General features: G+C 42.8%; 1 protein-coding gene across 3 annotated transcripts in view; it reads left to right on the plus strand.

Moving 5' to 3' along the window:
- The window catches only part of LOC119660947 (DNA-binding protein SMUBP-2), a 54,945-nt gene extending 49,640 nt beyond the window's left edge, over positions 1-5,305 (plus strand). For all 3 annotated transcript variants that reach the window (XM_038069959.1, XM_038069956.1, XM_038069958.1), the window contains one exon: positions 4,775-5,305. In XM_038069959.1, coding sequence (XP_037925887.1) covers positions 4,781-5,224 — 444 coding nt within the window. In that variant the 5' untranslated portion in view covers positions 4,775-4,780 and the 3' untranslated portion in view covers positions 5,225-5,305. The remainder of the gene's footprint in view (positions 1-4,774) is intronic.
- Positions 5,306-12,088: the final 6,783 nt, after the last annotated feature.

The raw sequence follows: 12,088 nt of genomic DNA on the forward strand, positions 1-12,088 counted from the left end.
TTTAAGCTGGGGGCGAGCTTGAATTTTTTGGCCTGACGATATCTGCGGGACGGGTAGGGGACCTGGGCGGATCAAGCTTCCTTTCTATTTGCTTATCTTCTTTTTATCATCTTTTTCATACGTTTCGGCCTTACGGCGACTGATGTTTGTTGGCGCAGCCATGGTACTGATGCTTGGCCTATTAACTTATCTGATATGCAAATAATTCAGGGGAGAGAGAATTTAAATGGCGAAAATAAATCCATATCCAGAATAGGAATGAAATCCGTGATCAATGATATACACTACTTTTCAATACAAGTGACCCAATTTTTTTGTTTTACAAATACAAAAACTATCTTATTCTTACTTACACGCTGTTGCAGATTCTCCGTATTTTCTTGATTTTGCGGATTTTTGTTTTACTTTTTTTTGTGAAATATCTGCCAGAATAAAGTGACAATACCTCTTATTCCGTAAACATTTTAAATTGGTAATGAAAATAGAAAAAAAACGAGGGGACAAAAAAAAAAATAAAAGAAGAGAATGAAAAATAAGTGCAAAAGAATGAATAGTGAAAAAGAAAAAGAGGAATCCATTCGAGATGTATAGCAGGGACAAAATAAAGATTGAAGATCGCAGGAAGAAATTGTTAAAATGCTGGAAAAAAACACTTTTTACATAAATGTTTATTAAATTTAAGTGCCCTGTACTCGCTCACACAACAAATGACCATACAAGTCAACAAAAAATTAAATAAAACCAAAAAAAAAGATACAAGTATCTGTGGAATAACAGCGGTGGCAACCATAGAATTTTGTAGCACAAGAAAATTTTTTCATTCTTCTGAAAATCCAGAGTTCAATCAGAAATGCAAATCTTATTTACATATAAATGTCAACAAGCAATCCAAGATCTGTCACGCTGTTTTCATCAACAATTAAGCCAGAGTTTCTTAGGTCTATAATGTGCATATGTGTAGTCTTCAGTATTTCTCATACCAGTCTCTTTATTGTTGCATTTGCATATATCAAAAAGAAGCTGACATTCGAAAGCACAACAGCTACTGAAAAAACCAAGAATTTCAGCATTAATTCAAGATAGATGATGTAGAAATCACTTTGAAATGGATGTTAACTTAACAACGAATTGACCTTCGAAGCTTAACGTAAGGGGGGGGGGGGGGGGGTGTTGGAGACGAACACTCAAAACGATACTTATTATACCGGAAAAAGACGACGCCATTCCAAGTGGAAGTGCCATCCATTATCATGAAAAAGATCTTCCAGAGCTACCCTTTTACTCAAGTTTAGGCGCGACCCTTTTTCCTAAGGGGGCTAGGGAGGTGATATGCATTTAAGCACAAAGTTCACACGGACTAACGGCTAAAACACTCCCTAAAGCGTCCAGGCTACTGACCCAAAACCGTTTGACACATTACCTCAGGCCAAGCCTATTCAGTATACGAGCATAACCCCGTGGATTCAGGGAGCCTCAGTTACTCTGGCATTCCTCCTATCCATCTCTCTCTTTTTCGTCTTAAGAATGCCTTGAGTGTAACGTGTCTCTGGGCTCCAGGTTTCCTTGCTCTGTAGCATGGCCTCGATCATGGTGTCCCAGGAACCAAGACGCCCTTCCATCGAAAGGTGATGGCAATGGCGCTCCCACCTTCTGCATACAGCGGACGATACGCTGACGTACAAGTCTCGCAACTTTCCGCTGTCAAACATGCGTTGAATACGTCGAGTAGCAAGTCCGGTTTGTATTTACAAACGAGTTTCAACACTGGGAATACCGTCCGGTCCTGGTGCTTTTTGTCATTCATGGGCAGGATCACCTCCTCTAGTTCTTTTGCAGTGAAGAATGGCCATTCCTCAGTACTCACTCCTTTATCCACAGCGTCAGCTCGGATGGGATGGACAGGAAAAAGTGCCTGCACGATTTCTTCCATCTTCGCTGCTTCCATTGAACACCGAGTTTTTTGGAAACCAGGCTTCATGACTCTCTCTGCCAGCAGCGTGCCTTCTGCCTGTTGATTTGGTAGCGGAGGTCCTTTTTCCCCACTCTTATATTCTGCGGTTCTAAGCATCATCTCGATTTCGTCTCTTGCGCCCTGAGCAATCCACCGAAATCTGAGGCAATTCCTTCTTAGGTTTCAGTCGTCGCAGTTTTCTTTTGGGAGCTGATGCATTACCAGCTGCGGTAATAAGCCTCATTGAATGATGAACTAGCGATTCAGTTGCAGTTGTTCTGTCTGTCAAATTTTGCCACGTCGATTTTTCCGATATTCTACCTGGTAGACCTATCTCCCAGACCGCAGAACATTGGGAAGAGTTGTTTGTCACTTCGAATTAAATGTACTGATGATCCCTGGCGGTGAAAACTTCCAGTACCTTCCATCGTTGGACCGCTGACACTAAGGACTCCATAGCAAAAATTACGTCAAGGATAGTGCTTTCGCAGGGTGCCGGAATGTCGGTATGTTGCCGGTATTTAGGACAATGAGTCCTGCCTTGGCGGCCATCTCCAAAATCTGTGTGTCTCAAGAATCTTGTTGAGGCACGCCTTGTTCAAGGGCTCTGGCGTTAAAGTCTTTTCCGACTAGAGTTCTCCCTTCCGTGTTTCTAATCTCGTCCTCCAAGGCGACGAAAAACTTGTATAGATTCGTTTGGTATCAAGTAAACGCTGAAAATGTCAGGTCCGCAAAACGAACCCAAATGTCGTTGTTTGATCTCCTCCCGGACTCGCAAATTAACCGTATCTCTTACCCAGATGGCAGCAGTGCCAGATATATCGGCATACAACGGTGAGCTCCTATCTTGGCACTGTTCGCTGAGAAGTAACAAGTCAACTCTTCTTTCTTGCACCATCTTCTCCACCAGGTCTTGAGCAAATGCACTCCTATGCATGTTTGCTGACAGGATGTGAATCATGATGCTTGACTTTTTGATTTCTGCAACTTTCTTTGGAGACCTGGCAACGCCCAGAACCGGGAGCATGAGCCACATCTTCTTTTTGCAGACAAGCAGAATTATTCTGGAGGAGTCTCCAAGATAAACTGGGGCCTTACAGGATCTGCTTGCCTATGACAGATAGTTACTCACTTTATTCTCTTACAGCATCCGGGACACAACGATCAGAATCCTTTTAAAAGATACCTCATATTCTTTACTCATATCCCCTAGCTTCGCTTCGTTCTTTTCAGACTCAAGCAGAAAAAAAAAAACCCCGAATAAATCCCTGGACATGCGTCATTTCTATTGTCCGCACAATTTAGCCGTCATTCTATTAGCTCTCATTCCTTTTCTATAGTACATGTCTTTGGGGCAAAAATAGTATAACGCTGTCGGTATCCTGACAATGTTACTACTGTTACTGCTGTTCCTTGATTTATTGATATCTGATATGTTGGAAATTAGCATGCAATGAAAACCACGTCTTGACTTTGAGCCTCAAAATCGAATTTGAAATGTATTTTAGTGCAGGAACAAAAAGCTGTGTGGAAATAAAGGGGGACGCAATTCTCTTTAATATTCGCCCTTATTTTATCTACCCACGGTTTAACAATTCCGTGTTTTATTATTTTTTAGAGTTTCTTAGTTTTTGCATATTTTTGCGTATGCTAAGGGGGTTGCTGTTAGGACTAGGGGTAAATGCTAGTTTATTCAACTCGAAGGGACTCTCTGAAATAGGGATATACAAACAAGTACCTTGAACAAATTTTAGTACCCAGGTTTGATGTATATTATAATCTACTTCGAGCAAGAATATGAACTTTGACATATCTTCTTCTTTTCTCACCCTAGTAGCTTCTTTTATGTGGCATCACCCCCATATCAGCGCATAAAGGTTCGAAAGTTGAAACGCTGAGCAGCTTAAATTTACACAAGACACAAACTTTAGCGTGAAAGTACAAGGTCTAAATAGCTGAATTCTGAAAGTTCAGATAGTTCAATTCTGACAGCTGACATATCTACGGGGTTTCTCTCGTAATAGGCTTAGTCTTGCCATTTTTTTTTCCTTCCGCCCTGACCTCTACTCGAAGTTCCGCAATCTCCTCCTTCAGAATACTGATGATTTCGAGCAACTCTGCTCGAGTCTTGTCTCCGGGGCTCAGGCCTCGTCTTCGTCAGAGGGGCCCCCGGTTTTCTCCATCTTGGTGAACATCTCCTTGTTTTTCCTCTGAAGTTAAAGTATCTTCTCCTCGCTATTTGCCTCTGGGATGCCACGCCGATCGTGACCGCTGCTCCGATTGAATTGAAGAACGGATGATCGCGCGGGACATTAAATCTATTTTAGCAAATTGACAGTCAATGACTTCACCAAAGGTCTGGTGATAAAGAGGGCCGCGGTATAACCGCTTGAGTCGATATCTAGAGGTCGCGTGCGTTGGTAATCTCCGCTGGTTCTCAAATAAGATCCTGCGAAGTTTGGTGGAAATTGCACTATTATTAACAAAGTTGTAGTAGATCAAGTTTGTCGCTTCAGTGTAAATTCTAAGACTTTGGACAGACTTTGGAAAGGACAAGACAACAGTGCTACTACTCACCCACCGCTACTAATTTTCTGTAGATACTAATTAGTACCAAAGAAGAACTAAACAAGTTTGACTAACCTAAAATAAGTGCTATGTACATATGTAGATATGAATGCGGAAATTATAATTGGCTGCTATTAATTAACCATGTGTGCTACCGATAAATTTAATAGGATTGTTTGGTTGCTTGAGGTATTATTATGACAATTCGACTTTAAAAAGTTGACAAAGTTCACTAAAATTGTCCCCTAATTTCAGGCTAACATGGCGACGCCAAAATCATCATCGTCATCGTTAACAACCGAAAACGATTCTAAACCACCTAAAATCCCGGCAGCCGTACAACATTTGGATACACTTTCTAATGTAAAAGTCGAAAAAGATTTAGAAAATGTCCTAGAGACCGTAAAAACCTTAGACGTACTATGTGCATATACCAAATGCAAAATGAAAACCAATCTAATGGGTCAGAATTGTGAATATTGTCGAGAAAGATATTGCTTCAAGCATGGCCTTCCTGAAATTCATGGGTGTGGTGAAGCCGTACGTAAAGATGAGCGTAAGAAATTTTTACATCCTGAACCAGCAAAAACGATTCGTCAACGAGAAGATTTGGCCAAGGCTAAGACACGGCTGCATGTCAAATTGAAGGATATGAATATTTCGCGTAAGCAAAAGCAACCAGGCGGCAATAAATCGAAGAAATAAAAAATTTAAATTTTAAGTTTTAAGCCTTTATATTGGTCGTTTGAATGCAATTAATAAAAAAGCTTTTATTGAGAATACCAAGGCGTTCTTTTTGTAATTTAAGGCCTGTGGTAGACCCCACGATAGGTCACGATTGCCAGCATTTTAGAAATGAGCATAGCATAAGTGGTTCCTACTTGCACTAATACCCATCCCCATCCCCACTCCCCCTCTTACTCCCCGATGACTGGAGGCGTGGCATCCTCAGACCCCTTCCCTAAGCAATCTTCCCAATGCTAATTCACCTTTACTAACTCACTTTCGTCATTTTCATAACTCTTCCCACACGCATAACCACTTTTCGAAACTTCCATACAAACCTCTCTGTTGATACCTCTCCCACGGATATGACCTTGGCCTTGGCCGGTCTGATGGTGACACTGTTGCCTCACTCTTCCAAAAAAGGGGCAAGCCACAACTGGTCTAATTCCGGCATCTGTAATCAGACACATGCAGTGTGGATACACTGAATCTGAGAGGGCTCCCAGTCGATGACAACGGAAAGCACTGAGAAAGAAGGCGAAATTTCTTGGGAATGAGGACATGAGCGTTGCTACAACAAGGGTTGAAATACCCAATGAGACATCGGGACGCGCAAACGGAGAGAAGGACTCGCAAAGTGATGCGGTACCTGCAACGGAGACTAAAACCCAGACCATACCACGCAGTGCTATAATTGTGGGAAGGCGCAGAGTGGAAACTGCCGAAACTAACTAAATGGTTTCGAATATAAACCGAGTGGGAGGGCTGTCGACTACTCTGGCGCATGCAATCTGGAACGTTCCTCCAGAAAATCGTCAGTAAAGGGGTGAAAACGGGCTAATAGAGACGGAGGAGCTCCCGGACAGCATTTCATATTATAGGCATGCATATAAAATAAGCAAAAGCAAAAGAAGAAAGCGAAGAAGAACAAGAGACAACAATACATCGCGCCATCAGAAAAACCTCTGCCTAAAATTAAGGCTGACACGAAATGCGGAGCACCAAAAGAAAAGGTGGGGAGACGAAGGAGGACTAGATTGCCAACTCTGCTTATTAAGCCGACGGAAGGCAAGACTTTTGCGGAAGTCCTCAATGAAATCCGTTGCAAGGTTAAACCCGAAGATAACGGAGCAGAAGTGTCTTCCGTTCGTAAAACGAAGGGTGGTGGAGTCCTAATCGAACTAGGCCCGAAGACAATAAAAAAAGTTACGTTCTGTGAAGCAGTCGAGGGATTCTGGGAGAAAAACTTTGGTTTCTCTCTGGAAGTCCGAGACTTTGACTGCCTCACAGAAAACAACGAGGTAGAAAAAGCCATCAAACGCGAATGCCAGGACGTACCCAATGCCCGGATTAGTATCACCTCTGTGAACTCCCGAGGCCAAAACTCGCTGTGGTGGAAGTTGCCGAGCAATCCGTGAGGAAGCTTCTAAACAGCGGGAAAATAAGAATTGGTTGGGTAGTGTGTAGGATACAAATTCGGGCTGCCCTAACCAAATGTTAGAGATGTGTCCAGTTTTCAGAGCAGAATTGGAAAGATCTTGGACACGCTCAACATGATTCGCATCCTGCAAATCGATATGAGTGTTTAGATATGCTAGCGCAGTTCGCTGCGGAGACCAAAGCTGATTTAGTACTCATCAGTGAGCAGTACCAAAACAAGGACCCCGTTTCATGACACACTGACATATCAAGTACCGCCGCCATCTGGGTTCGGACACTCTCCTTAGGGTTCTTACCCAAAGCCGAGGGGACGGTTTTGTCTGGAATAACGTTTTTTAGTGTCTATCTTACGCCGAATGAGACGATGCCGGACTTTCTATAGAAGTTTGATGCTTTGGAGGACGCTATCATAAGCACAGATGAGCGGATCCTGGTCGGGGTGACTTCATTGTTAGGGCACTTGAATGGGGCATGCCTCACACAGACTCCAGAGGGAAACGAATTCTGGAAATAGCGGTGAGAACGGGGCGGTAGTTCTAAACACCGGATCCACCCCAACATTCCGGTGGCTGGGCTGCGAGGGAAGCATTCCAGACGTAACCTTCGCGTCGGAATCACTGGTGTCGCTGGTGGACGGGTGGCGAGTTCTGGAAGACTTCTCGACATGCGACCATCAATACATTGCCTTCAAAGTGGTGGACACAAACTCTCGATGGGCGCCTCCATGCCCAGGAGGGCATTGAGACGTGGCAAACCTTCTATGTATTGGTGGACAGTGGAAATTGCAGAGCTCCGGAAGGAGTGTCACAGGCTCCGTCGCTTAACACAACGTCTAAGCGACCGGGAGGAGGCATGTACCATAATGACGGAGTACAAATCAGTCAAAAGGAGATTCCACAGCGCAATAAACGAGGTGAATGAAGACCCGTGGGGACTCAGTTACAGACTGGTAACCCAAAGATTGGGGTCCTACGTTGAGCAGGCGACCTCTCCTGATGAGTGCAATGCAGTCTGTCCTCGTCTACGGCGCAGAGGTATGGGCTGACGCTCTTGGCAAGGAGGTATATCGTAAACGTCTCGCGCAAGTACAGAGACGGGGAGCTTTGCTGGTGGCGTCTGCGTACCGCACTATCTTCGAATTAGCGTTGATGGTGATCGCGAGAGTGATCCTCCATTGCTCTTTTTGCTAAGGAGCGTCAAGTCATATACAAGCGCAAGGGAGGTTGTTGCTAGCACACTCTCTTGGCAAAATGAAACTAGAGGCAGATGGACTGCGCGGTTCATCGTTGGTGAAAGGATTTCGCTGATTTAAAGGCTCCACAAGGCGGGAGATTTCGGGGACTAGCCCGAAGTAATATGACAAACGGTTTCAGGCTAGCTCGCTGACAATGGGGAGTGTTTAGTGGATAGTCCGACCGGGAGTGCAACAGTGTGTGCGTAAATGCATTCACTTTCATTTAGTTCTAAGTACTAAGCGAGAAATTAACGTTTAAACCCTCGAAAAGGTATTTTTTCGCCCCTCCCCCCCCACACTTTTCCATGTTAATCTTCAATAATTTGGTTAAATAAAATGGTATATGTCGACGAAATATTATCATAAGCACAAGAAAATGTGTTTTTTCAATCATTCTCAAACTTTCCGCTAAGCTATGTGCATACTGGCTCCATCTCTGAACAATTCATAATTTTATAATATTGTGGTTATTTGTGTTTATTTGGGTGTAATTTATATTCACCGCCATCTCATTGAATTTCTCAAACTAGATTGAATTTAAATTATTTTATTTCAAATATTTTTACAATAGATACTATCATGGGTTTAGAATAGATACTATGGGAGTTGATTTTTGAGATGAATATTCGTATCATTCCTAGCAGAGCAACTCTTAAGTGGTTTTTGGTTGTTGATGGTATGAATGATTCAAGATAAAGATTAAAAATAATAATAATAAAATAAAATAATAATAAATAATAAAATAAATTGGTTGTTTGGAAAATTTAAGATTTAAGTTAGTTAATGGGATAGTTTTATGAAGATACGGTAGGGCTATTTGCAATGCAATTTGTCGGTCAGTTACGGTCTTGACCCAAGTGCTAGAAAAGAGCAATCTGTATCATGAATGATTAAATATTCGACAGGAAGATGCACAAATCAAATAATCTAATTCCGCAACTCTTGAAGTGGTTTAAAAGTCAAATTGGTTGCATTGCGCCTTCAACATTACCGATACCCACGTACCCAGCATACGTTTCTAATCTCAAATCGTTTTAGATTCAATTACCACCTTCTGAAGGAAGCTTGATCGAATTTTTTTATATAAATTTCCGCTTATTCTATCCAAGAAAAAATACAACTGAAATGAAAAAAATCGCGTGCTATCCATTTCCAGTTTCCGTTGGTTTTGCTGGTCCTTTGCATTAAATATCAATTGCATGCATCGTAGAGCCAGGGATCTTAAAAAAATCAACGATTTACAAAAATATGTATATGGAATAAAATAAAGAAGAGAGGAAAGCACAAAACCATGTCTAAGCGCGACAAAAGATCCAATTTAAATTGGTAAAATGGTACGGAACTTGCGAAGTCAAAGGCATTAAAGTTGCCCGCGGCTAGTTCATGTGCTCATTGAGATTCAGAGCAGTCCACAATGAGCCCCATAGCACGCCCTAAAAATACCCTCCATCTCAATATTGTCAATTGAAATATTGAAATTTATACTTCAATGAATATGTCGTCGTCGAAATGTATTTCTGCACGATCTCCTTGCTTTTAAGTTTTTCGCTGCTATAGTTTAGATTCATCTCAGTTACCTAGTTATCATCAGAAAGATGGTTAGCGCTCGGGGACAGGAAATATGCACATATATCAAATCCAGTCATTGTGGTAGTGAAGAAGATGCTAACCGTTGCGAGTAAATACAAATCGTTTCTCCAATAGCAATATCAACTTCCTATTTTTAGATGAATGGAGCAACTGTAGAAATAAAAAAAAAAAATGGAGTCCAAATAAGATGTTCCTCAAAATGCAGAAAAACACTCAATTGAATAAATCATGCATATCCTGGCAGTTTGAAGTCACCATTCCATTCTGTTTTGCTGTAAGCAATATTCAATTCAAAGTTGAGCGCATCTATCAGATTTGAACCTAGTGAAAGACACATATGGCATCCATGAGGATTTGAACTCCAAAATAAGTCACACAATGCGGCTTCCTTGTCTCCTCAGGATTGAAATGAGCGAAGCCCTTAAGACCGATAAGATTCGTAGGCTCATTTTGCGGATAAGTTCACGAACCTTTTTGGCATTTGTAGGTGTGGTGAATTGATTGTAGTGTTTGAAGGTTCCAAGTGATAAAGCCTTAAAATGAAAGATTGCCTGAGAAGATATTTTTCCTTTTTATTGGTTGAAAGTCACGAGGCATTATCTGTCCCATACATAAGAAAAGGGATATCACGCAGTGCAGCAATTATAGAGGTATCACGTTGTTGAGTACCATCTATAAGATATTCTCCGCTATCTTGCTAGGCCGGACAGTCCCATACGTCCAGAATATCATTGGCCCATACCACAGAGGCTCCACTCCAGGCAAATCAACAGCAGATCAGATTTTCTCTGTGCGACAATCGATGGAAAAACTGTTGGAATATGGACATCAGTTGCACCATCTTATCATCGACTTTAAAGCTGCCTATGATAGCCTAGCCAGGGGAAAACTGTATAAAGCCAGGAGAGAATTCGGTTCTCCGACGAAATCAATAAGACTGACTGACTAGAGGTCAGATAAAAGCAGCAGGATCACTCTCGGGACCATTCAAAATCAACAACGGGCTACGACAAGGGGATGCCCTATCATGTGTCCTCTTTAACCTGACCCTGAAAAAAGTGATTCCCGATAGAGACGTGTGAGGCACCGCCCTCTTCAAGTTCACTCAACTACTGGCCTACGCTGATGATACTGTTAGTTTAGTTAGTTTAGTTAACTGGGGGGAGCCGCAGCTCCGAGCACTCAGGCCATTATTAGGTCCATTGTACTATCCCCGTACGTTGCCTATTCAATGGCTTCCCGCCTACGGTGTTCACAGGCCTTAGCGAATCTGAGAACATTCTCAAGAGGCAGAGAGTGTGCAGATTTTTCATTGAAGAAAACCTTGCCAAGGTGTCTTCGTCTGAGATCTGAAGACGCCGGGCAGCTGCATAAAAAGTGCAGGGCTGTCTCCTCCTTCTCCTCACATTGGCTGCACACAGCCGAAACCACTACCCCAATCTTTTCCATATGGTAATTTAAGGGGCAGTCTCCCGTCAAAAGCCCTACTAGGGTTTTCATGTCCCACTTCTTAAGGGACAACAAAAATGCCGCTCTAGTGGTCCTAGGCTCCTTCACAAGGATTTTCGCTTGCCGGCAAGAGTCCAAATTTCTCCACTCGGTTGCGTGAATCCTTGCAGTTTCACCCTTCAAAGTAGACTTGACAGTAGATGGTCGGATTCCAAGAGCTGGTTCTGGCCCCACCATTGTGGATCCAGACCCTCGGCGAGCCAGTCTGTCAGCCTCCTCATTACCGGCGATGTTAGAGTGCCCCGGCACCCATATCAGGAATGTTTCGTTCAGTCGGCCAAGTTTCAGCAGCACCTGATGACAACTCCACAACAACTGGCTTGATATGTTGGTGACGATATTGACATTATGAGAAGAACAACCTAAGGTGTCCAGTCTACCTCATCCAGATCGGGCAGGCGGTGAAAGATCTCGAGCTGGACATTAATGAAGGCAAGACGAAATACATAGTGGTAACGTCTGCGCCGAAAATCAAAATACGAACAACCTCGAATCGCACTGATCAGACGAAAACAATAAAGACAGGAGACTACAACTTTGATACCGTTCAAAATTTCTCCTATCTAGGGTCGAAAATCACAGCCTATAACAGCTACGACCATGAAATCCGTGCACGATTGTTGGTTCCCAAAAGAGCCTATTTCAGCTTGCAAAAACTGTTTCGCTCGAAACTTCTCACCATAGGATCAAAGCTCTTACTGTACAAGAACCTCCTCAACTCCCTTACTGTCTTTGGACGCGGGAAGCTTGTTATCGCTTGCACCTTGTCTGGGTCGGGCTGTATTCCTTCAGGGGAAATGAAATGGCCGAGGAATTTCACTTGTTTTTGGAGAAATTTGCATTTCTCAACGTTTAGGACTAAACCGGCCTCAAGGAGACGTTGAAAAATGCACTCGAGATGGGCTAAGTGCTCAGACTCAGTGGAAGAAGCGACCAAAACATCATCCAAATATACGAAACAAAACTCGAGGTTTCGAAGGACTGAGTGAATGAACCTTTGAAAGGTTTGCGCCGCATTGCACAATCCGAAAGTCATCCGGGTGAACTCGAAGAGTCCAAAGGGTGTGCAT

This window comes from Hermetia illucens, chromosome 7, assembly GCF_905115235.1.
Source record: "Hermetia illucens chromosome 7, iHerIll2.2.curated.20191125, whole genome shotgun sequence".
In the NCBI taxonomy this organism is placed as follows: domain Eukaryota; kingdom Metazoa; phylum Arthropoda; class Insecta; order Diptera; family Stratiomyidae; genus Hermetia; species Hermetia illucens.